The sequence below is a fragment of the Notamacropus eugenii genome, chromosome 3 (genome assembly GCF_028372415.1).
Source record: "Notamacropus eugenii isolate mMacEug1 chromosome 3, mMacEug1.pri_v2, whole genome shotgun sequence".
In the NCBI taxonomy this organism is placed as follows: Eukaryota; Metazoa; Chordata; class Mammalia; order Diprotodontia; family Macropodidae; genus Notamacropus; species Notamacropus eugenii.
The window spans coordinates 303669162-303696707 of record NC_092874.1 but is presented as its reverse complement, the minus strand read 5'-3'; the positions used below and the strand labels follow the sequence as shown (position 1 = coordinate 303696707).

Sequence of the window (27546 nt, the reverse complement as noted above, 5' to 3'; positions counted from 1 at the left end):
TGACCCACGGACTGACCACTGGACCTCTCGGGCCCCTCTCCCTGCAGGTACCTTTCCAGTAGCTCATGAGGCTGTGGCCTGCCGAGGGGACATCTATGTCACTGGGGGCCACCTCTTCTACCGCTTGCTCAAGTACAGCCCCATGCAGGACTGCTGGGCTGAGTGCCCCTACAGTGCCAGCCACCGGCGCTCCAGTGACATGGTGGCGCTGGGGGGCTTCCTGTACCGCTTTGACCTGTTGCGCGGTGTAGGGGCTGCTGTGATGCGCTACAATACAGTCACTGGCTCCTGGAGTCAGGCGGCCCCCTTACCCCTTCCAGAGCCCATCCCACTCCGATGTGCTGTCCTGGGAAACACCATCTACTGCCTCAACCAGCAGGTCACAGCCACCTTCACTGTGGCTGAGGGAACAGCTCAGTTTGAGGCCCGAGAGCTGAAGCCCTTCCCTATGGGGGGGAAGGGTGTTCTCTGTCCCTTTACCCTGACCCTCCCTGCCCTGACCCCACTACAGACCCCACTGTAAGGTCTGTGGCCCTGACAGCAAAGTAGAAAAATCTCTAGGCACTGGGGTTGAGTCAGGGGACGGGGGCAGCCTGAGTGGGTCATGCAAGGATGTGGGCACCCCCCTGAGAGTGCTTAGAAGCTTCTTCCATCCTGAAGCCACAGAAATGCCCTACACCTGACTCCTGTTAGATGACCCAGATGCCAGTGCTGAGTCAGGAGCTCAAGGAAGGAAGCTTGGTCTCAAGCTCCTGGAGTGGAGGAGAAGAGGAGGGGTGTACCTTGCCCAAAAAAGGATCCCTTCTCATCCTCCACCGCTACACAGTCTGAGGGCAGGCCTGGTGTCTCTGAGGGAGCCCAACAAGGTCTCCTGCTCCCCTTTTCTGTCAGTTCTATGAGTCTTCCCCTCTCCCATCATGCCCGGTTTTCACTTCTGTCCTCTCTTCAAAACCAGCTTCTGGGACAAAGAGGGTGCCGATGTGAAGCCAGCTAGCTGGGGAGCCTGAGGCCTCACCTTGGCTCCATACCTGTGACTGAATGAACTGACCCTGTGTCCCCTGCCCCTTCTGAGGGTGGGAGGCCTATGGTTCCTTCTCTACTCTCTTCCTTATCTCTTGAGCCTGCTCATGGCACAAATAAACATTAGCTGATGAAAGCATGGGTACATTCCATTTCCTGTGTGACCGCAAGTCGTGGTGCTGACTTAGACAAGTCACAAACATGCAAGAGAAAACCAGACATGGGAGTGTGCTTGAAAATACCTTCATTGGGCAGTGGGCACTGCTGTATGTACATCCCCATCTTCAGCTCCCTACTTCCCAACTCTCTTCTTGAGGCACTGTCCCCAAGGCACGGAGAGGAGGCGTGGCCGTGATGGCCTATGGCTTGGGCTTGGTCTCATTCAGCAGCTCCTGCCAGTTCTTCTCCATCTCCTCCTTGCAGTTCAAGAAGGCGTCTTCCAGCCGCCGCATGGAGTCCGCCAAGGCGGGGTTGGTGCGCATCACCACCATGTCGTAGGCCATCCAGGTTGCCTGAACTGCAACAACCAGACAGATCCATTTAGGAAGAGGAGAGCTACCAGGCCGGAGCAACGCAGGCACAGGGAGGGCTGAGGGGCCCATGTCACCTGCCCATAGGAGTCAGAGCTGAGGGGCTGGGAGCCTCAGTTAAGGGAAGTGAAAAAAATCATTTCATAGACTAGAGCTGGAAGGTCATTAAGCCCCTCATTTTACAAATGAGACATTAAACAACTCACCTGGGGTCACCAAGCTAGTAAATGTCCAAAGCAGGATTTGAACCCAGGTCTTGTTGACTGCCAGGTCTAGGGGCCTACATACTACACCCTGTCCCCAGAAATTGGAAGGGGGGGAGAACTGAGCATTCTGTACAAAGTGCAATTGATACCAGTTGCTCAGAGGGAAGGGCAGGATGTTTTAAATGCATGCCAGCCAGTAGGTCTGGCAGTAGGGTGACTCAGTAGACACAGATGCCACCTGCAGCTTGATCCTTGGAAACCAACCCTGCAGAAGGCTTCTGGTTGTCTGCCCCTCTGTGCCCTCCCTGACAAAGGCCTACTGCCTTCCTAGGCTACACCCCTCCTTTCTCTAAGGTTCAGTGCAAGAAGGTCAGCTGAGCCCAACATGGCCCACTGCCCCCCTCCCTTCTGCCCATTAATGGACTCCAACTAAACTCTTGCTTCACTATGACTGTCAGGTCTTTTTCCTCCCATCTACTGTTCAGTCATATCCCCACACAGCCTAGACTTAGGAAGTTGGTATTTTGAAATCAAGTGCAGGATACTGACCCATTTATCCCTTTTCCATTTTATCTGTATTACATTTTCTCTTATTTAATTTGTCCCATTGTTTCAGCTCAGTTCTTCCCCATGGATGCCCATGGAATAGAGACCCCTCTTGTCTTCTGTATAGGAAGGGCTGGCGCTTCAAATACTTGACAATAAAAACCACCCCCCACTCCATCCAGGATAGGTTCTGGAGACACAGAGGGGGGATCACTGCTCTGGGGGGGGGCGGTGCTTAACTCTATGATTAATATTACCTAAATCTCACCTGCATAACGCTCACATATAGAGAGATGCTCAGTAAACACTAAGAGATGAATTGAATATACACAGCCTGCTGGGTACATGCCTAATGCCCTCAGCTGAATGGGGCTGAAAGCACAGTGTGGGGAGCCAAGTCTGCCTCCCTTGGGATGGCAAGAACATAGCCTTGGCAGAGGAGAGGGTCAAGGGGCAAACATGGACAACATTTACCAAACACACTAATGAGACCTTTATAAAGAAAACTTCAGAGGAGGGTGGGCAGAGATAAAGGTGCAGGAACTGAAGACCCCGAGTGCTGGAGTAAGAATTAGGGTGACCTTCCTAGAATCATTAGCATCAATACCCAAGATAAACTCCAAATGGGTACAGGACTTACACATCAAAGGTGTAATCAAAAGTAAATTGGTGGAGCAAGGAAGAAATGCTCTCTAGAATCAAATGCATAGGGAAAGAGTTCATGACTAAATAAGTGATAGAGAGCATTATGCCAGATAAAATGAATAATTTTGATGATATAAAATTTAGAAGATTTTGTACAAATAAATTAGATGCACTTAAAATTAGAAGGGCAACAGGGTAACAGGGAAAACATCTCTGTAGTAAGTTTCTCTGATAAAAGTAGAATTACTAAGATATGTAAGGAATTTATTCATGTTTTTTGTGACACTAAGAGCCATTCCTCAATAGAAAAATGATAAAAGGATATCAACAGGCAATTCAAGGGAAGAAAGTCAAGCTATTAATAATCATATGAAAAATGCTCCAAACCACTAATAATTAGAGAGATGCAAATTTAAACAGCTCCAAAGTTCTGCCTCACATCCATTAGTTTGAAAAAGATGAGAAGAACATGATAAATGTTAGAGGGGTTGTGGAAAAAACAGGCATATATGCATTGTTGGTGGATTTCTGAATTGGTTCAACCATCCTGGAAATCAATGGGAATTGTTCCCAAAGGTTACTAAATTCTGCAGATTTCTGACCCAGCACAGTACGACTACTAGGTCTTCACCCCAATGAGATCCAAAGAAGATGGAGGGGACTAGTGTACAAAAATATTTATAACAGTCCCATACTGGAAACTAAGGGGGTGTCCTCCCATTGGGGAATGACCAAACAAATTCTGAAATGAGTGCAACAGAATATAACATCCACAAGAAACAAGAAACGGACAACTTCAAAGAAAACTGGGACAATTTCCATGAACTGAGTCAGTGAATGAAGTAGAACTAAGAGAATGGTTTATACAACGGCAACAACATGGAGAAAAGCAATTCTGAAAGACTTTAGACTGATTAAAACAATCGTGAACCATGATCACTCCTGCCACAGTGTGATGGACTCACAATTCAGAATGAGACAGGCATCTTGAGGCTGAGCCAGTGTGAGGGGCTGTTTTGCCAGACTCTACATAGTTGTTATAGGGTTTTTTTTTTTTTTAACGTTTTAATGTTCAGTTCAAGGGAGGAGCAGTGAGAAGGAGAGATAATAAAAGTTTGCAAAAGAAAGAAACAAAGAAGGAAAGAACAAAAGGAAGACAGAAAAAGAAGAGCGAAAGAGAAAGAGACAGAGAGAAAGGGAGAGAGAGAGAAAGAGAGAGAAAGACAGAGACAGAGACAGAGAGAAAGAGACAGAGAGAGAGAAAGATAGGGGGAGAGAGAGACAGAAAGAGAGAGAGATAGAGAGAGAGAGAGAGAGAGAGAGAGAGAGAGAGAGAGCAAGAGTGAAAGCGAGAGTGAGAGAAAGAGAGAGAGAGAGAGAGAGAGAAAGAGAGAGAAAGACAGAGACAGAGAGAGAGAAAGAGACAGAGACAGAGAGAAAGAGACAGAGAGAGAGAGAAAGAGAAAGAGACAGAGAGAAAGAGACAGAGAGAGAGAAAGAGACAGAGAGAGAAAGAGACAGAGAGAGAAAGAGAAAAGAGACAGAGAGAGAAAGAGAGCAAGAGAGAGCAAGAGCGAGAGCGAGAGAGAGAGAGAGAGAGAGAGAGAGAGAGAGTCAGTCAAGTTCCACGTATTCTGGGACTACGTAAGATTCATTTATATGTCCTTCTATAATGGCCTTTCCTTCTAATATTATTTCTCAAATCTATTTTTTCATGTGAACTCCAGCAATTTGCTCTTGTGATTTGAAGGAGAATGGAGAAAAGAGGGAAAATAGGCAGAAGAAGGGGAACAGGTAATTATGATGATATGAAAATTTCTCAGTCACAAAATTACCTTCAGGTCAGACGCTGACATAGACCACCACCATTTTTTAAGGAAAGTTAAGTAATGTAAATGGGTTGCCATAAAGAGAACAAAAGATCTTAGAAGTTATCTTATTCAATAAATACCTGACTAAGCTGGCAAATGAAGAGCCAAAGCTAGTGCATTTTAGGAAAATACATATTTAAGATTTTAGAGAGGAAGATGGTGGAAGAGAGTGAAACACAGAGGAAGGAGCAACAGCCTTGGAGAAAGCTTGGCAAGAGATCCAATTAAGCTCCTGAAAGTTTAAGAATGAACCTGAAAGGGCACAGAACAGATAAAACCATCTAAGATCCACCAGCATTTCTACAACAAACTCTTTTCTCCATCAATGCAATCCCACTCTCATATGAGGGCTCTGAAATGAGCATGTATGAGGATGCAGAAAAAGCACCAGAGGACGCAGCACATGAGCCCAGAGGGAATCTACACGGGACTAGGAAACGCTTTTGAAGTCACTGGGGAGATCAATTTTCAAGATATTTGAAATAAGGGAGAATATTAAATGCTCGGAAAAAATAACAGCTTTTATTATTAACCAAAAAATGATGTTGACAAAGTACCAACAACCAACCATCCCTGCGACTGTTCCCATCTTGTCCCAAGAGTGTGGAGAATGCCCTTGATAAAGGCTTGAGAAACAATGTGCCAGCTCCCACAAACTCTATTCTGTGGCACACATCTTTACTGTCGTACAACTGACTGAAAAGCAAAGATAATACAGAAGCCTCAAAAAAGATCACTTGACAACAAGCATCTATGAAGAGCCTACTATATGTTAGGCAGAATTAATTTTTTTTTTTTTGGCTTGGAATAGTATAACATTACCTGGAAGGCTGTCTTCTGGCAAACTGTTTCCCTCACATATATTAAAAATCATAGGTGTTTCCTTCAAAGACATGATAGGAAGAATTTTGTTTGATGCCCCTCTGATTTTAAAATCAAGTAAGGCCAAAAATCGGGAGCCCTCTCCTAGCCTAAGGCCATGCTGCTCTCATGGAATAAGTGAGGCAGAATCTGAAATCAGAGGCGCTCAGTAAAGGATGGAGACAGGGCACTTCCCAGGACATTCCCTTCTCATCTTTAGCCCGCTCGCTCATTGTCTGCCTTGCCCCTTGTCCTGCTTCATCCTTTAAACTGGACCATGCATGGGAGGAGCTAGGCCAACCGTGGGCTCCACAGACCCTGGGATCCTTCCTTCCTTCTCTTTACCCTGGCCATTTTCCACCCTCAAAGCCAGCCTGGGACCTGGGGTCGCTCAGAATCCTCCAGAGAAACAGAGATAATCTCCTATCTCATGGTTCTAGAGCCAACACACTTGGTAGGAAGATAAACTGGGTTCCTGCGTCCTCCATACCCTTCGCACATGAGATTAATGTCTATACTTCCAAAAAACCTGTAGTTGAATCAACTGAATTGGATTCTCTGAATTTGGGCCTTGAAATTCCAGATCACACTGGTGTAACTAACATTCTTTCAACAGTACTCAATGGTAAGTGAATCCTGGAACTCAATGGTCTTTGAATCCTGCGGGCTCCTCTTCCATAGGGCACTGGGGATGGGGAAATGGCAAGCACAATCACTAGCTACTAGTAAGCAATGGTGCAGGTGAAGGGGTGCTGATGTTATGACTGGGGAAACAAGCTGGTGGTGAGATGGAGGCTCCCGAGGACAGCCCATAGACTCTACTGGAATTCATGACATCTATGCCAGGAAGCCTAGAGGCAAGGAAGTTGGGATGTTGGAAGGGCCCCTTGTGGAGGACTTAGGGGAGGGCATGGAGGAGGCACAGAGGATGAGAAGGTGTGGGTATAGAGCACTTTTACTGTCTTTGGAGATCACAGAACCACCAAATGCCTGGGCTATATACAATATGTTCTGGGCTGTGCTGTATGGAGGGAAACCCCCATTCCCATGGGCACAGAGTTTAATCTAGTAAGATTAGTATACCACACAACGTTCCACAAAAAGTCTATTTGGTTCAGAACCTGCCCCCCTCATTCCCTAGATGAGGTAAGAGAGGGAAGCCAGAGGCTGCCTAGAGGTTTCCTGGAGGCAGTGACTTTTGTATGGGGTGGAAAGCAGAACACCTTGAAAGAATAGATCTTTCCAACCCTTGGAGAGGAGACACATAAAACTTCTGCTCACTTTTCCACTTAAGAGACCCTAATCTCCAGAGGGCATGGCCTGAGAGACCTTTCAATTCCTTCACTTCTCTAATGCCAGCTCCTTGTCAGGGCATCTGGCTTGGTACAAAAGGAGTTTGGATGGCCTTGGGAAGTGCTCCTGGGATGACCTGGGATGGGAGTCAAGCAGCCCATTAAAGAGGCCCCCAATAGTGTAGGCTAGGTGGGAGCAGGGAGAGGAGAGAAGGGATGGATTCCAGATGTGCCAGCACTTGAGTCAGACATAGAATGGCAGCATATGGGGGAGAACCCTGGCTCTGCGCCAGGCACTAGCCCTCTCATCTCCACAGTAAGGGTGCTTTTAGATGTTCTTTCAAGCCCTCAGCTCTCAGGGTGGGATGGCCAGCACTGAGGAACCACAACACTCAGACAGAAGTCCAGGATGAAGTCTAATTAAAGAACATGGGAGCCTGGATGACTGGTAATGCCACAGGCAGGAACAGGAAGGGAGGACATGAACAGGCTCCGCTTAGGACACTGAAGGTGCCAGCATGGCAGTCAGGTTAATGACCACATGAGGAGCTGAGGTGTTCTGTGGGTCTGAGATACAGGTCTGCAGCTGAGAAGAGATCTTATGGTTGGAGATTCATATTTAGGAGTCACCTGGCAGCTTAAACTATGAAGGTGAATGAGACCAATGAAAGCAGAATAGTGAGGGGGAGGAAAAGGGGACCAAGGACAGATCTTTGGCAAACATTCCCATTAAGAGGTCAGGGAAAAGCCCAGCCAAGGAAGCAGGTAAGACAATTAGAAGAACAATGGGGGCAATGGGAGGACTCAGGTCAAATTGGATCGAGTAGGAGAGGGTAGGTGGCCAACAACATCCAAAGGACACAGGCATGGGCAAGGAGGAAGACTGCAGAAGGACTCAGAATGTGATGAGGAAGGAAAGAACAGTTTCAGCCCAGTAGGCCTTCAAGGGTTTGTGGAGGGTCAGAGTAAAAAAGGGAATTGAAGTAGTGACAGAAATCATTCCCCCTGGAGAGCTCCTGGGTGAACCCAAGTTCTCCAAGTGACTGTGGGTCAAAACCCATAAAATCAATCAACCAAGCTTCACCAAGACACACCAAAGAGATGGGTGGGCTGATCCCTGGGCTGGGGAGTCTCGCAGAGGCTTCTTAGGATCACAGTTTGTTTGTAGGCAGATAAGCCTCCCCCAACCCCAACAATCCCAGAGTTTATCCAGATTCTGCGCCGGGGCTGAGCTGGGGAGCACTCACTCACCCCACTCCCTTTATTGCCCCAGGTTATGTCTCACATCCTTCTCTCCCACCACCCCCACAAGCTTCCCACCTCTGGCTCTTCCTCCAGGAACAAGAATCAAATCATTATTATCAAGGCTATTGGAAAGGGTGTAACAACTCCAGACACTTCCTAACTGGGTGACCCTGGGCAAGTCACTTCCCTGCTGATTGCCTCAGTTTCTTCATCTGTAAAATAGTAGCACCTACATCCCAGGGATGCTGTAAGGATCAAATGAGACAGTAATTGTAAAGCACTTAGCACAGTGCCTTGTACCTTGTTCAGCTGTGTCTGACTCTTCATGACCCCATTTGGATTTTCTTGGTAAAGATTGTGGAGTGGATGGCCATTTCCTTCTCCAGCTCATTTTACAAATGAAGAAACTGAGGCAACAAGGTGAAGTGACTTGCCCAGGGTCACATAGCTACTAAGTGAATGAGGCCAGAGAAGATGAATTTCCCTGACTCCAGCCCAATGCTGTGGGCATGATGGTGCCACGGGGCTGCCCCCTTATGGGTCTATATTTGATTACAATCACATTTGTTGGTTTTCTGCGTGTGAGGGCCCAGGGTTAGAGGCTGAGGGCTAGAGACTTACAGCCACTTCTAGGGCTATATTCCAAAGATGGGACTGAAAGGGGAAGAGTCAGAAGAATGTGGCTGGTGAAGTTTGGAGACCCAGGTTTGAATCCTGCCAAGGGAAGTGATGGTTGTGCCCTGTGCCAAAGCACTTTACAGATGTGATCTCATTTGGTCCTCACAATAACCTTGGGTGGCTAGTGCTATCAGGATCCCCAATTTTACAAGTGAGGAAACTGAGGCAGACAGGAGGTGAGAGACTTGCCGGGTACCCACAGCTAACAGGAGCATCCTCCTCTCTCTGTACCCTCTTTTGGTGGAGCTCCCATGACTCCCAAATCCAGCCCCAATCTCTGGCCTCAACTCCTCCTCCCGATGTCACATTGGCGCCCAAATTTAACACGGTCAAAATGGAACCCACTATCTTATTCCCTCCCGTTTTTCTTGCAGCCTATCCTTTTGTCCCATCACCCCCCCGCCCCAATCCTGGCCTCTTCCCTCTCCCTCTCTATGGAGCCCCTCTCCCCTCCCAGTTCTGCAGGCAGCCACCGCCTGACTTTGGGCTCCGGGCTCCAGTCCTCAAGTGCAGGCAGGTCCTCCCAGTACTGGCCTGCTACCTAGGGCCGCCACGATCCACGCCAACTCTTATGTCTGGCACTGAAAAGGCCCCACAGTTTGGTGCTGGCCTGCTTCTCCAGGCTCAGTTTACATTTCTCCCCTTTCTCCACTCTACAAATCAGGCACAACAGGCCACTGGCCATCAGCTCCCTCCTCCCGGCCTTTGCCCGAGCTGACCCTCATGCCTGGAATGCCCTGTCCTCAGCCCCGAGAGCCCGGGAGTCTACAGCCGGGACCCTGCCAGCCTGGGCGGCCGGCAGGGAACCGCCCAGCCGCTTCCCCAGGGCTCCGCGGGATGCCTTTAAAAGATTCAAGCTGAGTTCGCATCAACACTAAGTAAAGGATTCCACCTGGAGGATCCGTAACCCCCGGGGGCCCAGGAGACCGGGAGGAGGGGCAGAGCTGGGAGGGGGCGGGGCAGAGGAGAGGGCGGGGGCGGGGCAGAGCTGGGAGAGGGCGGGGCGGAGATGGGAGGGGGGAGGGAGCAGGGCAGAGCTGGGAGGGGGCGGGGCGGAGATGGGGGGGGGAGGGAGCAGGGCAGAGCTGGGAGGGGGCGGGGCAGAGGACCGGGAGGGGCGGGGGAAGGAGGGAGCAGGGCAGGGCCCTGCCCCCCGCCGTACCGGAGATCTTCTCCATCTCCTCCAGCAGCTTCTCCAGGTCCTTGTTGAGGTCGGACAGCATCTTCAGCATGTTGTCATAGTTTCTGTCCCCGGGATCGGACTCGGCCATCTGGGGTGGGGACAAGGAGACTCAGACTGGGGTCTAAGGGCTGCCCCCAGGGCCCCGCCCAGGCCAGGGGGTCTCGGGACAGGGGCCCGGGCTGGGGGGCGGGGATGTGAGGAGGTTGGTCGGGCTCAGGTCACTCCCAGGGAGGGGGGGCTCGGAGGAGCCCGATGGGGGAGGTCTTCTGAGGGCAGGGTATCTGGGGAGGGTCTGGGGGGAGGAGGAGAGCGGAGGGAAGGGATGGGGGACCCGGGGGGGGGCAGTCCTCAGAGGGTGGTAACCGAGAAGGGGGTGCAGGGCTTCTGGGATGGCCCCGGGGGTGGCTCCCTGTGGGGGTGGGGAGGAAGTCTGAGGAGAGTTGGGGGCTGGGGACATCTGAGGGCGCTGGGGGGCGGGTCAGAGGTCACGCCCTTCGAGGGACCAGAGGGCGTGTCTGGGGGTGGGCCCACGTCCCGCTCTCACCACCGCCTCCGGCGGGCTCATGGGGCGGCTCCCGCCGGACTCTCCTCACCGCGGCCCCGCCCCGGCCGTTACTGACGGCCCCGCCCCGCCCCACCCCACCCGCTCGGCTCCCGCCAAAGTCGCGCAGCCCCGCCCCTCGAGCCGGCGCCTGCGGGCTGCTCGGCCGCCGTTCCCAGCCCTGCCCCTTGCGCAGGCGCGTTCATTCTCAGCCTTTAGTCCAAAGGCATAGAGCCCCGCCCACATAAGCTCCGACCCCGCCCCTGGCCAATGACTAGGCCGCCCAATCCCTGCCCCTGAGGGCCCGGGGCCCTTGGCTCCCCGCAGGGGGTGGGGGTGAGGTGGCCCTCCCCAGATCCTCTTGTTGGCTCCTCTGCCCGCTCGCGTTGTTGGCCCCGGGGGAGAAAGTGAGGCCAGTGACCCAGCAGAGCCGGCCTCGCTTAGATCCAGCTTCTGAAGGACCTCTTGTACGAGGGGGCCGGGCGTTATCCCCGCGCCTCGGCAGCTCGGCGCGGGGTGGCCCGGGTGAGTCCTGCCGGCTCTGGGCCCCGGTTACCGCAGCTGTCAGATGAGCGGGACCAAGAAAACCCCGAAGAGTCCGACGCGCCTGGACAGCACGGTCGGGAGATGGTGACCCCCACCTCTAGGAGCGGAGGAGCTGGGGTAGCGCCCCCAAACCCGAGGACCACCCTGGAGTTGGAGCTGCTGCTGTTGTCGCCGCTCGCTCCCTCGCCTAGCCCATCCCGCCTTCCCTGGAAAGATCCTGGGAGCCCTGAAGGACCGGCCTCTGACGCTGGGATTTTGTCTGACTGTCCCTTGCTGGATCCTTATCGGGGTCACACTTGGGTGCCCCCCCGACCCCGGGACGTGTCCTAGGCTCTCTCCTCTATTTCCCTTGGCGGCCTCCTCAGCTTGGGCCGTCTTGGCAGACAGGCCAAGATGGTTCAGTTTTGTCTTTGGTACATAACGGTGCTTAATGAATGCACGGCTCGGTGCTCCTTCCCCCAATGTGTCTCCACGAAGCTTCATCGTCCTTCCGAACTGAAACCCCCGGGGCCCGCCCCTGACACGCCCAGAACTTTGCACGCTTCCTAAGCTTACCTTCTCTCCTTGTTGCACTGTACCTCCACTCAGGCGTCAATGTACTTTCCTCCTTCCCTCATGTTCTTAAACCGTACAAATGGCTTTTCTGGGACTGAAGGGGGAAACAGGACTCCGGCAATCAGACTGTCCAGTCCTCAGGCCCAGACTGGGCCACCCCTCAGCTCACCCCAGCCTTAGTTCCGCCCCTCCCCCCCTCTTCCAGCCTCTCTGTGGATGAAGGCCAATAGACTTCAGCTCCAGGGTGTTCTGTCTGGGTCACCGTCACACACAGACTTGTAAGCCCTCTCAGTTAATGCTAAGCTTTGGGCCCTTGGCCCATGTCAAAGCAGCCCAGAAAGACCTATCTGTCCTCTGAGAGAAGATGAGGGAGAGCATGAGCAGAACAGAGTCCTTTGCCTCCAAGGCTCTTTTACTCATGGGATCCACAGGACAGTGGAGGACTGGACCCTTTCTGAATATAAGAACAGAGGACCTCAATGGTCCTACCTCTGGGCCCCGGGCCAGGGGAGGGCTGTCCATGGTCCCTGGCCTTGGTTTGGGAGAGACTGGTTGAGCATGAAGACAAGGAGGCAGACAGGTGAGTGTTCTATAACATGAGTTTTTATTGAAAGTGTAACCATGGGCATGAGCACCCCAGCATACACTCAATCCTGGGGACCAATCCAGGGATGGGCTACGAGCCCCCTCAGTCTCCTCATCTTAGTCCCATCATCCATACCCCACTCTAGTCCCACAGGGGCTGGCCCCCGCAAGGTACTCAGCCCACACACAATACAGAAACCAAAGTCTGTTACCTAATGGTTAGGACAGAATTCCACAAAGAGCCTTATTTTTATTAACATCTACTGAAAAAAATACAAATTCTGTTCCCACTCCCACCACCCCCGCTTCCTGTGCCTTATTGTCAGGGGACAGCATCTGGCCAGGAGGACGAAGGGGCCTTGCTCTCCGAGGCGTGCCCGTGCTCCAGCCGCCCACCTTTCCCCAGGAGCTGGCCACGGGCCCCTCCTTTCCTGCCACTGGGGACAGGGGCCAAGGGAAGGGCAGCTGGCAACTTTCTCCAGTCTCAGCTCTCTAGCTTAGGGGCAGGGAGTTCAAAAAGAGCAGCGATGTCAACGAGGGCTTGGTGGATATGTTTCCCAAAGCGCTGGGCATTCTGTAGGGGCAGAGCTCCCTGTCACTGCTAGGCTGGTCCCAGGCTCCCCAAAGCCTATATGTAGGCCCCCCACTCTTTAGGGCCCATAGGGCCCCTCGCACCCATCCCCTAACCCCCACCCCAGGTGCCAGCTTCCAGACTTAGCACTGAACTCACTGTTTCTGAACTTGAGAATTTACTGGAGACGTGGAAGAAGATGGTGTTTTCACCAGCAATCATATAAGAAACCCCGTACCCATCATCAGCTACCTGGATGCACCAAGGGGGATGGAGGTGAGAAATCTGTGGACTGAAAATCAGCCTGGCCCCTGCCTGGCCTCTGCTCAGGAGACCAGCCAGGTCAGTACTTGAGCGCATTCCATGCCTGCAGGTTGGCCCCAGCATTCAATGGATACAAAGCCAGTCACACCCTGACTCCACTGCCACCCCAGGAGCCAGGGTCCTCAAGCTGTCCCCACCAGCAGAGATGCCCCAAACAATATCCCCCATCCTGTTTCCAAGGAGGGAGCTAGCTAGTCTGACAACATTAATGGAAGAGAAACAGGCTTTCTTCCCCCTCCCTGCTCAGGTGATGCCACACACTTTAAGAGGAGCCTTCTGCAGGCAGTGCCCCCGGACTTCATGTCTAAGCCCCAAACTGATGGAGAGTGAATGTTTCAGGCTGGGAAGGGGAGAGGATGGCATTGTTGGCAGGACAGTGCTTAGAGACCAACATTTTGAAGCATGGAGGGCCTTGCATCCTTCTGGGATTGGCTACCTGCCACTGAGCACAGATCCCCCCCTCACCCCAGTGCCTTGTGGGTCACTCACTGGGCCAAAGCCCCCTCCAGCTGCCAGGTGGTTGGGATACTTCTCTGGGTCAAACATGCGGATTTGGAACTGGGCAGTCTGGCTGGTGGAGAGTCGCCAGGGCTCTGAGAGGACCTGAGGCAAAGGGAAGGGGCAGGTGAAGGTGGGAAGCATGGGAGGGGAGAAGCTGTAAGCTTCAAGGCCCCTTGCCAGCAAAGCTTCCCAACGGTTACTCACCTGGGCCAGGAAAGGGGAGTGGAGGCCCAGGTACTTGGAGACTACATACAGGCAGAAGAGGTGTCGGTCAATGCCAGCTCCGGTCATTGCCAGGCGGTACATGTTTTGGTGCTTTTCGGCGGCTTTGCGGAAGAGATCCTGAAGGTCTGGCTTCTGCAGGGAGGCATGGGAGCAAGGGGTCAGTTAGACCTCTGGGGAGGCCCTGACCCCCAGCCTCTGCCCAGGTGGGCACTCACCATGTAACCAGGGTCCATCATGGCCCGGACAAAGGCTGTGGCTTCAGCGGTGCAGGATCGCACAGTTTCTGTCCTGCCATCCCGAAACATCCGTGTCATTGAGGCCTCGTAGGTCAGGCAGAACTTGCCTTTGTCCTGGAGTGAGGGTAAGTGTTGGGGCACCCCAGCTCAGGCAGTGACCAGCCCCCACCCCCACTGATTCACCCACACAACTGCTGGGGAGACAGGCAGGGCTTTTACCCGGAAATGGGCCAGCTGCAGGGCGATCTGCACAAAGGCATCCGGACTTGAGCGGCACTTCTTAATGAGACCCTTGCCAAAGGGCAGGAATTGGAAGCAGTACAATTCCACGTCATCAGCCAGAGCCTTGGCCACCTGGTAGGAGCTCTCGATGATCTTCTGGCACTGTGCAGTAAACCGAGGCAAGAGCTGAGCCCCCAGTCAGCCCACCACCATCATGTGGTCCCAGCCTCAGAGAAGGCTAGGGCAGGGAGTGAAGGAGGGGTGTCTGGCCCCCACCCGCTGCTTCCTCATGGAAATGAAATGAGAAGAGCTAAGTGGTGGCCAGGGCTGAGCCCCTGGGAAGCCCCCAGCTTCCATCCTGGCCAGAGGGCCCCAATTCCCTGACCAGTGGGAATGTTGCTGAGCAGGGGGGTTGATCACAGACCTCCAGAGCCCTCCCCCCCTTCCCATCTACCTCCTCAGGGATTTCCCACTGCAGCCTCTGAGGTGGCGCCAGGGCATGGTTAGGCTTGCCCTGGCAGTGGCCAGAGTCAGTGTAGTCCAGATGGAAGGCGTCTGTGGCTAACACAAACTGCAGAAGGGGATGGTCTGAGAAACAGAGCTGGAACACTCCCTCTCCATCACCTCCCCAGACCTGGGCCTCCTTACCTCCCAAAGGTGCCCAACAATAGGAGCGTCTGCCCAGGCGTGCTCAGTATTGAGGCCCAGCTTACCATTCTTGAAAGCAATGAGGGTGAAGGACTTATCGAACCATCTGGGTGTCAGACAGGAACAGGAGAGAAGGGGATGGGCTGAGTGGCAGGGAAGGGGCTAGAAGCCAGGGTGGTCCAGAGCAGGCAATTGTGGGAGGAGGGAGAGGGAAGGGAGGATGGGGGGCTGTAAGCAGGCAATTGGGGGGGGAGATAAGGAAGGAGAGGAGGGGTAGGGGAGAAGGAGGGGGCAGCACCTGTTACAGCAGTTGCCATGCAGCAGAGCCTTCCCATAGAGGCTGAGGCTGGCCTCGTTCTCAGGGTCGTAGCCGTGGGCCTCCTCATCCAAGGCCACAAAGAAGGCCGCCTTCTCGATGGCCTCCAAGGAGGCCTTATTCTTTCCTGTGCTGAAGTAGGTCTGCCGCGCCTCAGCCCATGGCACCCTGGGGACCGTGGAAGCATCAGGTTGGATATGGGGCCCCCCGGCTCCCTTGGGGCACCCACTTCAGAGCTGAATGGTTTCTCACAGGCCGAGTTCAATCCCTTCTTCCCTGGAAGGGACTTGGAAGTGACTTGTCTAGGATCACTCATCAAGGAGGTGAGTTCAAGTACCCTCCCACCTTCCCACCACTGGGCTGCATGGAAGTGGGGGGACAAGGAGGGCCCCCTCCAAATGGGCTCCCCCCAGGACTCCCCCAGGCAATTATAGCTGGGAGAGGCATCATCTTCAGATAAGCCTGGGGGACTCCTCCCAACCCCGTGACTTTGGGCCCAGCTTCCTGTTGCCCCCCTTTCCAGTACACCCTTCTTCCCCCCACCACGAGTCTCCAGGGTGGCCTATCCTGTCATGTTATTTAAGGCCCAACCTCTCCTCAAACATCGGAGCTGGTTGAGGGCTTCCCTCCCCAGCTCCAGTACCTGCCCCCAGCTGTGAGGGCTGCTAACTTCTCCTCGCCAGGCAGGGAGGGACAAGTATCATCCAGGATCCTCTGGAACTGCATCTCCAAATCCCGAGGCTTGAGCAGCTGGGAGCCCTGGTAGAGCCAGACCTTATAGAAGCGGCCTTTGTGGTAGACAGCCACATGCCTGCTGTCGAGGTGGTGTTGTAACACATCTGGGGGTAGGGAAGCCAGAGGTTATAAGAGCAGGGAAGGGAGCATCACTGTACCAGGATGGGGCAAGCTGCCAGCTGCCTGCAAGAATGGAGGATTGAAGCCTGGACAGTGGAGGACAGGAAGGGATACAATGGGTCTAGACTGCTCCCTGGGGAGAATTCTCCATCCTGCAGGGTTAGCCCACCTTCCCTGCCACATCACAGTCATTCATAGAGCAGTCTACTCTGTATGAGTGCCTGTGACCTGAGACCAAGCCAGCCCCCACAGAGACTGCTGAAGGACTCAAGCCCATTGCAAGCAAGCAAGCCAATCTCACTGCCCTCTCCCATCTCTCCCACACCAAGCCACATCCCTCCCACTGTCCTGTCTACAACAGGGATCCCACCACTCATCATGGCTCCTCAGACCTTGGCTTCCCAACCTAGCATTCAAAGCCCTTGCTTACTCCCCACCCCCACCCCCACCACAGGGCAGGCTGGCTCTTCTCTGTGTCCATAGCTTTCTTTCCTGCCAAGCTAAGGCCATCAAAGTCTACACTGGCTGGTTCTGAGGCAATCCTCTGATCCCTTCCCTACCTATCCCTGACCCTTAAATGGGCCTTGATGCTCTAGCACCCCCTGCTGTCTGTTCCTAGTCACTTTTCCCCATTATAATGTAAGTTTCCTGAGGGGAGAGCCTACCTTGATTGTGTTTGTGTGCCCCAAACTTAGAAGTGCTTAATGCTCATCTCCCTCATTCATTCATTCATTCATTCATTCATTCATTCATTCATTCATTCATTCATTCATTCCTGCCTTTCCCACCCCCCAGACCTGAATTTTGCCACAGTGTGGGTATTCTGGATCTGGCACCTGACAGGAACCTAGGCCTCCAGGTTTCTGGCCAGGCTTGGAGAGTGCCCTGCCCCCCAGAGGCCAAGGGATCCAAAGCTGCTTGGGCTGAAAGGGGGCACTTGGATCCTTGACCTGCAGCAGCAAGGAAGCCATCGCTGGGTACCTGAATCTTTGCCAGGGATTCGAATGGTGTTGAACATCCTCTCCATCTGATACGAACACATGGGCACAATACCGAGAGCCATCACCTATGGGACAGGCCCAGGAGAGAGGCAGCCATCAGGAGCCTGTCGACATGCCCACTGGCCTGCGGCCCTCCCCAGGTCAGGCCCTTGGGGCCACACTCACAGGCTTGATCTCCTCGCGGTCCAGCTTTCGCCGATACATGATCATGGCGTGAACCACGTTGCCCAGTCGAGCTGCCTGAATGTTGGTGTGCTGGGTCAGTATAAAATCCTGGGGAGGGAGGAGGAGTAGGAACGATGGGGCCACAGGACTGGGATTAGGGAAGCCCCTGCATGTCCCTCAGGCCAGAACCCATGGCCATGGGGTCCTAGTCTATCCCTAGTCCTGTACATCCTTCCTTGGAAACGGCTGTCCAAATGTCTCCTTTTTCTCCGTCCCTAGTGTTACTGTGCTAGGCAGCCTTCAATTCAGTGTGGCAGAGAGGAGGAGAATCCCCAAAGGGTCTACGGCTGGAAGGACTGGGTTCAAATCTGTTCAAGTTGGCTACTTAGACCCTCCCCCTCTTTAGGCTTCAGTTTACTCCTCTGGAAAAACAAGGAGCTTGATCAGATGATCTCCAAGGTCTCTTCTGGCTCTAACTTCAGTCTCACTTGTGCTAACTGCAGGAATACAGAGTATACATCAGTGATGGTTCCTATCTTAAGGCTGCCCATCGTTGACTCAAGGGACCAGAGACAAGCCCAAAGGGCTATAAATATATAATCTTACAATATCTTATATTACATAAATAGGTTATCTTGCAGAGAAAGTGCAAACTAAGTGTTGAGAAAAGTTGGAGCTAGTTCATTCCTGCCAAATTTTCTATCATTGCTCTCCTGATCCACCCTACCAGTCCCTACAAGAATAACCTTCATTCAACACTCATTTCATCATGTCATTCCCATCCTCAAGAATCTACAGTGGCTCCTAGCTGCTTACTGCATCAGTCAGCTGTTTGCTGCTTCAGCCAACAGTCATCTGTTCTGCCCTGTCTGTGCCCCTTCCCTGGTGTTCGAATTTAGGGGTAGGGTTAGGTCACTTCGCCTTATTTTTGCTTCTGCTTTCCTTCAAACTGAGCCTTCCCTTCCCCAAATCACCTTCATCTCACATCTATCATGTCTATATTTATATGGAGACATAAATCGATCAACAGGCACTTACTAACCATCACCTAGGTACCAGGACCTGTACAGAGGATGAAAACAATCCCTCCTCCCAAAGGGTGAGGAGACCACTAGTGCCCAGATAAGTACATACAGCCTAACTATACTGAGAAGTACAGAGAAACACAAGGTTTCTGAATATGAGGGAGATTAGGATGGAGACTGCTACCGGCTGCGGGGACCAGGAAAGGCATCATGCAGAGGATGGGGTCTCGTCTTCAAAGAAGAGAGGGCCTGTCAGATGCTGAGGTGGTCCAGACACAGGTCTCCAGAGCGTCAGGTTCGAGGAACAGGAACGAGGTCAGTATGGTTAGATCACATACTTCAGGAAGGAAAGCCACGTCCAATGTGGTTGGAAGGACAGGCTGGGGCCAGGCAGGGGAGTTTCTACTTGATTCTAGCAGCAAGAGGCGGTGCCTGGAGGCCACTGACTGAATTGGGTGATGTGGTCAGATACGTGCTTAAGGAAGGTCACCTTGGCCCACACAGATGACCTGGAGAAAGGAGACTTGAGGCAGAGACAACAAATATACTGTTGCTTTAATCTCAGTAAGAGGCAGGAACTCTGGGAGTGGTGAGAAAGCATCTGACGTTGTGAAGGCAGAAGGGCTGAGATATGGCTGCTGGTCAGCCATGCGGGGTGAAGCAAAGGGAAGAGTCTGGAAGAATGTCAAGGTGACTAACCTGGGACACCCAAAATTCAGTGTCTTTGTGGAGATGGAAATAAGAATGATCTCTTGTGGACATTTGAGTTTGAGGTGTTACACAGGTAACTGGTGCTTGAAGCCCAGAGAGACCTGAGTGGATTTAGAGATCTGGGAGACAGATGATAATAAAGCCCAAGGAAACAATTGACTGCACGGTGTAGAAAGCATATTACAGGGCTTAGCACAGGATTCTGGGTGATGCCCACTGTATGGGGACATGGTCTGAGGGTTGAACCAGTAAAGAAGACTGAGAGGGAGCAGTCAGAGAACCAAGAGAGAGAAGTGTCAAGAAGGCCCAAATGGAAGAGAACATCCATGAGGAGAGGGCCCACAGGAGCAAATGCAGCCAAGAAGCTAGCAGGAGATGTGCTGCAGGGGTGGAAGAATTTGATCCAAGAGTCAAGGACAGTGGATGGCATTTTCCCCCTTAGAAAGGAAGCTGTCTGAAGAGAGGGACTCAAGTTTTACTTTTTGTCTTGGCATGCAGCAGGTGTACCACGAGAACTGATTTGACTAGTTGCAGCCTGGTGAGGGGAAGAGTAGATTTTGTTCTTGACCCTGATCCTGGCAGCCCTTTGCTTCTTTCACATACTGTTCCAAAGGTACAATGTGCTCTCCAGAAAGCCTTTCAATGAGTGCCCTTCCCTCAGTTCCCTCTTGGCCTGAGCCACATACCATTCCCTCTCGTCTCCTCCTCCAAAGCTCACTGAACCCCTCCTTTCCTCCCTCCAGGCCATGTCTAGCACCATCTGTCTTCCTGGCTCCCCCTGCATCCATCTCTGTTTCTTCCTTTTAAATTCACCTCCTCTCTGTTTTCTCTCATTGGTCAGGTGCTTAGGTATAGGACCGTCCCCATGATCTGAGGAGGGACAGGAGTTTCAAGGGTACAGGAGGGAAGGAGGGAAAGCTTCCAAAATGGATTCTTGGCACACCTCCCAATGTCAACATCTCTGCTGGCAGCACCTTTGGTCTCTCAGTGCTTCAGGTTCCAAAAGCAAGGATGAAAGCACTTAGGCTGGAAGGGACCTCAGGTGAAGGTCAGGTTAAAGTGGCATTTGAACCCAGGTTCTCTGACTCCAAATTAAGAGTTCATTCTACGGCAGCAGGCTGCCAGCCTCCCAGCGGAACTCTGGTGTAGCCCCAGGCCCTTTCAACCTTAGCCATCCAAATCCATAACCCCAAGAGACCAATCCCATGACCAGAGTGAAGCAGAGAAACTGCAGCTCTGGCCCCGCCATGAGACATTCTCCTGCTCCTTTGCTCAGTCAACAAAGTTGTCAAGGGTAGGGAGAGGGTCAGCTCAGCCTCTTTTCCTCTGCCATGCCTACAACTCCTAAGTGTTCACAGCATCCCACAATCCACACTGCCGAAGCCTCAGAAGGCCCCATATCTACTGGTAATGAGAGAATGAGAACACGTTAAATGCTTACTATGTGCACAGCAGATAATTGAGGCCTCCAATGGCCCCTAAATACATATCCTATAGCTTGACAATCAAGGCCCTCCCCAAGCCACTTGCAGCCAACACTGGCAGCCTTGGGGCTCCCTTAATCATGTCTGAAGTCCACCAGCCCAGCTGACCTAGCATCTGCTCTTGGACCTTGCCTTGGCCTCTCCTACCCCGCCATGCTATGGTGCTACTGGCTTCCCATGCCTCGGAGTCCTTGGCTCAGTCATCTTCCCTTGATCATGCCCCCATCAAAGGACTTAGAGCACTCTGGCTGCATTCACCTCTCCTTTGCTCTATTACTGTGGAGTGGTTGGAGTGCTCCATCTGGAGTCAGGAAGACTCAGGTTCAGAATCTGTCTCTTACACTTCTTAGCCCTGGACTTAACCTCTCACAGCTTCAGTTTCTTCTACTGTAAAATGGTGATAAAAATACTAACATGTATCTCACATGGCTGTGGTGAAACCCTGATGAAATAATGTTATTATTTAAGCAATTTAAATAATTAAAAGGTTATTTAAATATTTTAGACAGGTTTAGGTGGCAGAGTGGAAAGTGCCGAACTTGGTTGTCAGGAAGTGTTGGCTTCAGACACTAGCTGTGCGACCCTGGGTAAGGCACTTAACCTCTGTCTCAGTCTCCTCATCGGTAAAATGGAGATAACAGCTCCCTGATTTCCAGAGTTACTTGAGGATCAAGTCAGATATATGTCAAGTGCTTTGCACTAACATGCTATATAAATGCTAGCTCTTGTACTTAGGAGCTGCTAGGTGGTACCATACTGCACAGAGCCAGGCCTGAAGTCCTGAGTTCAAATCCAGCCTCAGACACTTACTAGCTGCGTGACCCTGGGCAAGTCATTTAACCCTGTTTGTCTCCATTTCCTCATCTGTAAGATGAGCTGGAGAAGAGCACAGCAAACCACTCTGGTATCTTTGCCAAGAAGACCCCTAATGGGGTCACTGAGATGACTGAAGAGAAAAGCATGGCAAACCACTCTGGTATCTTTGCCAAGAAGACCCCTAATGGGGTCACCGAGATGACTGAAGAGAAAAGCATGGCAAACCACTCTGGTATCTTTGCCAAGAAGACCCCTAATGGGGTCACTGAGATGACTGAAGAGAAAAGCATGGCAAACCACTCTGGTATCTTTGCCAAGAAGACCCCTAATGGGGTCACCGAGATGACTGAATAAGGACAGCCCCATCATCATCTGTGGCTAGCTTGTCCACTGGCTCCTTGAAGACAGGGCCCAGCACTTGGTAGGCCCTTGGCACTTGTTGGATGAATCCAACTGAAAGAAGTTGACAAATTTCCTTCTCCATTCTAGTACAAACTCACAGGGCGGCAACCCAGAGGCTCTAGAGATAAAGAGATTTCCCAGCCACAGAGGGGCTGTGTGGCTAAACCAGAGCCAACTCAGCTGAGTTCCTTGGGAACCTTCCAGTCTTTGAGGAGTAACAAGGCCACACCCTAGATCAGTGGGCCAGACTGCCACGGCAGATCACCCAGTGCTCACCCGACTAATATAACCTGTAAGTTTGAGAAAGGATAACTGGACTTGGTCCTTGAAGGATGGCTATGGAAGGCACAGAAGGGTTTGGAGGGCATTTCAGGAGAGAGGCAGGACATGTGGTCAATGACCCAGCCTGGCTGTAGCTAAGGCGTGTTGAGGAGGAGGAGGAGGAGGAAGGGTTGGTAAAGGGCTTTGAATGCCAGGATCAATAGCTTCGACTTTATCCAGTAAGCACCCCATAGTAAGAGCCCCATAGATTCTTGGGCAGGTTTGGGTTTGGGGAGGATTGACTGGGCAGTGGAGTTCTCCTGGATTCACTGGAGACCAGGAGACCAACTGGAACCTCTTACAATACTCAAGGTGCACAAAGTTTAGACTAAGGCAGAATGCAAAAGAACAGAAGACACTGCCAAAGGTCACACTTCTGACCCTTGGTGTCTCACCTCCCTTTGAAGCCTGACCTTGGCCCTCGGTCTCAAGGCTCTCCCCCAGTATCTCCCGGCTCCTCCCCAAGGAGTCTCCTGCCTGCTCTGTGGACATGGCTAGCATACGCTTCCCAGGGTGGCCCTGCTGGGATTCCAAGGCTTGTTTCCACCTCCATGCAACTGACCAGCATAGCCTGACTGTGGCTTGGGGTGGACCCCAGATCACGCTGTGGAGAGCAGATCAGAGCCAGTCAAGCTGTGGACAGCCCCTGCCCTGTGACCCCAGAGTCTCCAAGAGGCCAGAACTCTTACCATGACATAGTAGTTGCTATTCACCATGATGGGGTTCCGGCCTCGAAGGTAGACGTACTCCTCCCACCAGTCACTCACCTACAGGGAAGGGGGAGAGGGAGGTCAGAGCCGGTGGGAGGAAGGAAGGAGGTAGGAAGGCCAGAGCCAGGTGGGGAGGCCAGAGCCAAGTGAGGAGGTCAGAGCCAGGTGGGGAGGTCAGAGCCAAGTGAGGAGGTCAATCAGGTGGGGAGGAGAGTGGGGAGGTGGGACCTCTGTCAGAGCCAGGTGGGGAGGTCAGAGCCAGGTGGGAAGGCCAGAGCTAGGTGGGGAGGAGGTGGGACCTCTGTCAGAGTCAGGTGGAGAGCTCAGAATCAGGTGGGGAGGTCAAAATCAGATGAGAAGGCCAGAGCCAGGTGGGGAGGTCAGAGTCAGGTGGGGAGGTAAGAGTCAGGTAGAGAGGTCAGAGCCAGGTGGGGAGGTCAGAGTCAGGTGGGGAAGAGAGGGAGAACTCAGTGCTGGTGGGAGGAGGGGGCTCCTGGGGATTGGAACAGAGGGAAGTGGGCTGGGGAGCAGGGAGACGAGGAGAGGGAGCACTCACGTAGTTGGTTGCCCACCAGGACTTGAGCACCAGGTATTTCTGGAGGCGAGGAGCAGTCTTCTCTTGGAAATCTTTAGCCAGCACTTCCATTCGATAATACTCCTCATCGTCTAACAAGGGCCTCACAGATTCTAGGTACTACCCCCCCACACCCCATGCTGTCATCAGAGTTGGGTTCTGTCACCCTGCCAAGCCTGGGCAGGGGCAGGAGGCACTGGCCCACCCTCCAACCACCTGCCCCTTCCCCCAAACCTCAGCACCTTGTCTGGGCCCCTCACCCTCTTCACTGTGGCTGCCACTTTGGGCACTGGCAACTTGGGCAGAGAAGTCTGGAAGCTGTAGAGCATAGGTCGGCGATTGGACAGGAGCCGGACACAAATCTGAAGGTTACGAGAGAATCATGGGGTTGGGGAGTCCCCAGTCCTCTGGATTCCAGGCCAAGAGTGGAACCAAATGGGTTAGGAGCGATGGAGGCCAAGGGCCTAAGGTTCTCTGGGTGACCCCACCCCTGGCCATTCTTTCCCGTTCTGCTCTGCCCCCCACCCTGTTCCCCAGCCCCAGCCCAGCCCAGGCCCTGCTCACAGCCCAGATCTTGGTGATCCGGCTAGTCTGGCCGTGCAACTCAAACATCCAGCCATGGTAGGAGAGCAGCATTTTCAGGGTCTGGCGAAAAAGGAAGATGCCAGTCACCCAGACTCCGGTGGAGAAGATGCCCACACTGATGAGCGTTCGGGTCTGCAGGGTCAGGTAATGGCTGCATCTGTCCAGGGATTGGAAAAAGGAGCTGGGACACAGTGCCAACTCTGGCCTTCTCCCCAGGCTGTCCCCATCTCTGGCATGAGCCAAGAATGGGTCTCATCCATCCTCCCTCCTCCCCAAGCCAACAAGAGCTAATGTGATCCACAGGGCACCCAGAGTTCCAGACTAAGATTCCCAGGTGTCCCAAGAGACCAGTCTTCTAGATAGTGATGCAGGCTCATAAATCTAGGGACAGAGGGCTCTCAGCAGGTCAACTTCCTCATTTAACAGAGGAGGAAACTGAGGCCCAGGGTGTGAAGTGACCCAGATAGTAAGGAGCAGTGGCGGGGTCTGGTGCCAGAACTCAGGCTCTCTTCAATGCCCAACAGCTGCTCCATCTCCCTGCCCAATGCCCAGGGCCCCACCCAAGTCCAGCCCCAGGCCCTGGCTTGGCCTCCTCACCCCTCTGGGATATATTTCCGGATGCAGCAGATCATCCCCATGGAAATGTCCACATTGCAGTAGGAGGAACCCATTGTCGCCATGACAACAACCAGCCAGCTGGTGGGGCTGCCAGGATACACGCCCCTGAGGATGCCATTCTGTGGGGATGGGGGCGGGGCAGAGCCCCGGGGGCTCTTAAGGAACAGGAGAGCCAGGAGTGCTGCCCCCAGGCTGCCAGTGTGGGGTCGAGCAAAGGAAGGCAGGGTCATGACAAGGGAGCCAAGAGGAGAGTGGAGAGTGCCCTCCCCCCTGCCTCCTTTTCTCTGGGGGCCCTGGAGCTGAGGAGGAAATGTGGGGTAGCCTGGCCCACCTCCCTGGCCCAGCCTGGATTCCCACCTTGATGCGGATAAGACGCTTCTTCCAAGAGTTAATGCCAGACAGGTAGACATGCTTCAGGGCCTCTCGGCTGAGCTGGAAGTCGACCCCATCAGGGGTCACTGTGAACTGGAAGGCCACGGCCTGGTGGGCTTCTGCCATCTTGGGGGGCAGCTATGGCCTTTGGGGGACATGAAGGCAAGCCTAGCTTTAAGGGGCAGGGGCCAGCAATGCTGTTGGTGTACCCTGTGGCTAACTAAGTCTAGGGATAGTGGCCTGTGGGCAAGGTCAGCCCCCGGGTCCTGCTGAGGACGCTAGAGCTTTGACCCCTAACCACTCTTCCATTCCTTGATGGATCTGCATTTCCCTCCCATTCCTTAAACAAAGCGCCCCAGAAAACTGGCCTGGGGTTTTCTTGCCCTTGTCTATCTCATCACCAACCTACAAAGGCAAAACTCTCCTGGGAGATTCACATCCATTTGATCGCTCTTTCTGACTAGCTCCTTCACTTCAGACTGGCACAAGAGGGAGCTGGCCTCCGAGCCTGTATTCCCTGGGCAAGTCACTTAACTTCTGCTTCTACATTGCCAAAAAGATGTCAGCCTGCATCGGTGGAGCAGGGAGTTCCTTAAATAGCCAGCCCAGTCCCTATCAAGCCTAATACTGAACAAAACCTGCCAACTGAGTCCCCCCCTCCCCCCCATCCCATCCCCTGAATCTAATCAGCTGCTAAATCCATCCTGTCCACCTTCTGGTACTTCCTCACAATCAGCCCTAGTTCTGGGCTCTCCTATTAGCACCCTGAGCACTCTCCACACCTCCAGCCTTCCACCCTTGGAACAGCAATCTTTGTAACCTATCACTCTCTCTTCCTCTGCTCGAAAATCTTCAATGGCTCCCACACACTCTACTAAGTATAAAGTCCAGGTGACATTCAGAAGACCTTGCAGCTGCAGTCCACCTGTACCTCCTTCCCTCCTTCCCTACTCTGCGGTTCAGGCAAGCTGGCCTTTACTCATGCTTCCAACCAGTGCCAGGAATGAACTTTCTCACTGCTGCCATTCTCCTTCCAAGGGCCAACTTCCTTCCCTGGTGCTCTAGGGCCCCAGTTCAGCCTCCCTGAGCTGCTCCACCACTGGTCCTCCACCTTTTCCAAGTGCTCAGGGGCTGCAGGCAGGGCCCCTGACATACCTGTCCCTGTATCCCAGGACTGCACCAAGCCCTGCTCTCAGCAGACACAATGAACATTCCTTTGGGAGACTGAAATGAAGCCACTTTTGCAACCTCTGAGCCTTTCCAATATTGAGTTACAAGAAGGATGGCAGCCCCCCTTTGCCCCCCAACACTCACTTCCAACTTTACAGCTTAATGACTCCCCCTCCCCTCAAAGATCCTTCCCCAATCCAGGACGTATCAGAAAACCCCGTTCCTGATTCATGATTCCTGGGATCCAAGCCAGGGCCTCAGATATCCCTCCCCATTTGGGGATACTGACACCCCTTAGACAACCCTCCCCAATTCAGGTCCCCAAGACTCTTGGCCCCACCCCAGGCCCTCAGGCTGTCTCCCCAATCCAGACACCCCCTGCCCCTGTCCCCGTCTCGGCCCTCACCACGGAGCTCGATGCCGGCCCCCGCGGCCGGCCGGCCCGGGCTTGCTGGACTGGGCTGTGCTGGGCTCGGCTCAGAGGCTGTGGGGCCGCCCTCAGACGCCTGCCCGGCCCTGGCCCCGGCCCCGGCCGGCCGCCCTCCACCCCATGGCCAGCCCCGAGCCGCCAACGGCCGCTGAGCCTCGAGCCCCCTGCTCGCTAGTTCCACTGCCCCACGCGAGAGGGCGGGACCACAACGGCCCCAGCCACTCATGAGGGCGGGACCACCTCAATCGGTCCCCTACTGGCCCGATGGGGGGAGGCCAGGAACCAGGGGCGGGGCGTCACAGAGCTAGGAGGAGCTGGGGAAACCCGGAACCCCCGGGGGCACGTGGAGCGGGGAGGGACGTGGGATGGCTCGGCCACTATGTAACCAGGTCAGGTCTGATCCCCTGGCGGAACCTGGGAAGGGGGAGGGATGCCCCACATAAAGAATCTGGGGAGGAGGGAACGGAACAGGGCAGGGAAGCCATGCGGCGGGGCCGGAGAACGCGAGTGGCGTGGGGCTCGTCCCAGAGCGTGCACAGAAGGCCGGAGGTCGGCACTGGTCCAGCTCGCCACACCCGGTCCGAGTCCCTGCGCATTCCCTGCTCGGTGCCCTGGGCAGGCAGCCGCCGCCTATACGGGGTGAGAAATGCCCTTCGACCCCCCTCCCCCACGCCCCAGCCTCGGCACCACCGCGGGCATGTGGGCTGCCCCGTACTCACGGCTCGGCCTAGGGGCAGAGGTCCACTCCGGCTAGAGGCCTGGCAGTTCTGGCGTGTGCCCTCCCGTCCTTCAGCAGCAGCCTCCAGCCCCGCCCCACTCCCCACCGGGAATCTGATACCACTCCCAAATTGGGGTCGAGAAAATCGAGGGGCGGAGATGGTAACCTCTCTCCCTCCCCCTCAAGCTGTCGCGCGCCTCTTGGGGCTGTCCAGCAAGCCTGGGCTCCCGGACTGGAGGTGG

The 27546-nt window shown here is 53.6% G+C and overlaps 2 protein-coding genes and 1 long non-coding RNA gene across 6 annotated transcripts; 1 reads left to right on the top strand and 2 right to left on the bottom strand.

Moving 5' to 3' along the window:
• Window positions 1–1247: 1247 nt before the first annotated feature.
• Window positions 1248–11843, bottom strand: SYCE3 (synaptonemal complex central element protein 3). Of its 3 annotated transcripts, none has more exons than XM_072596404.1 (3): window positions 11720–11843; window positions 10057–10165; window positions 1248–1537 (listed from the first exon to the last, which is right to left on the bottom strand). In XM_072596404.1, the coding sequence occupies exons 2-3, from the start codon at window positions 10163–10165 to the stop codon at window positions 1380–1382; spliced, it is 267 nt and encodes an 88-aa protein (XP_072452505.1). In that variant the 5' UTR covers window positions 11720–11843; the 3' UTR covers window positions 1248–1379. The 3 variants fall into 3 exon arrangements, with proteins under 3 accessions (XP_072452505.1, XP_072452504.1, XP_072452506.1); XM_072596403.1 differs by lacking the exon at window positions 11720–11843 and adding an exon at window positions 10622–10713; XM_072596405.1 differs by lacking the exon at window positions 11720–11843 and adding an exon at window positions 10441–10526.
• Window positions 11844–11898: 55 nt separating this feature from the next.
• Window positions 11899–15155, top strand: LOC140496543 (uncharacterized). The gene is made up of 2 exons (XR_011964289.1): window positions 11899–12299; window positions 13003–15155. It is a non-coding gene; the product is annotated as an uncharacterized lncRNA (long non-coding RNA).
• CPT1B (carnitine palmitoyltransferase 1B) lies at window positions 12305–26674 on the bottom strand. Of its 2 annotated transcripts, XM_072596398.1 has the most exons (20): window positions 26563–26674; window positions 26142–26210; window positions 24972–25131; window positions 24594–24733; window positions 23976–24153; window positions 23672–23773; window positions 23394–23531; window positions 22817–22894; window positions 17369–17476; window positions 17184–17268; window positions 15991–16186; window positions 15330–15515; window positions 15032–15137; window positions 14838–14954; window positions 14381–14545; window positions 14141–14275; window positions 13905–14057; window positions 13689–13802; window positions 13035–13127; window positions 12305–12878 (listed from the first exon to the last, which is right to left on the bottom strand). In XM_072596398.1, exons 3-20 carry the CDS (start codon window positions 25110–25112, stop codon window positions 12789–12791), a joined length of 2325 nt encoding a protein of 774 aa, XP_072452499.1. In that variant the 5' UTR covers window positions 25113–25131; window positions 26142–26210; window positions 26563–26674; the 3' UTR covers window positions 12305–12788. The 2 variants fall into 2 exon arrangements, with proteins under 2 accessions (XP_072452499.1, XP_072452500.1); XM_072596399.1 differs by lacking the exon at window positions 26142–26210.
• Between the last annotated feature and the right edge of the window lie 872 nt (window positions 26675–27546).

Bases quoted from the DNA above. Each gene is read 5' to 3' on its own strand.
- SYCE3 (XM_072596403.1), bottom strand. From the start codon at position 10,642: ATGAGCCCGCCGGAGGCGGTG. The intron at 10,166-10,621 runs GTGAGAGCGGGA...TCCCCACCCCAG, and splicing joins TGAGCCCGCCGGAGGCGGTG to ATGGCCGAGTCCGATCCCGG. The intron at 1,538-10,056 runs GTACGGCGGGGG...TGGTTGTTGCAG, and splicing joins GGAGATGGAGAAGATCTCCG to TTCAGGCAACCTGGATGGCC.
- CPT1B (XM_072596398.1), bottom strand. From the start codon at position 25,112: ATGGCAGAAGCCCACCAGGCCGTGGCCTTCCAGTTCACAGTGACCCCT. The intron at 24,154-24,593 runs GTGAGGAGGCCA...ATCCCTGGACAG, and splicing joins CGGAAATATATCCCAGAGGG to ATGCAGCCATTACCTGACCC. The intron at 22,895-23,393 runs GTGAGTGCTCCC...CCTTCCCTGTAG, and splicing joins CCTGGTGGGCAACCAACTAC to GTGAGTGACTGGTGGGAGGA.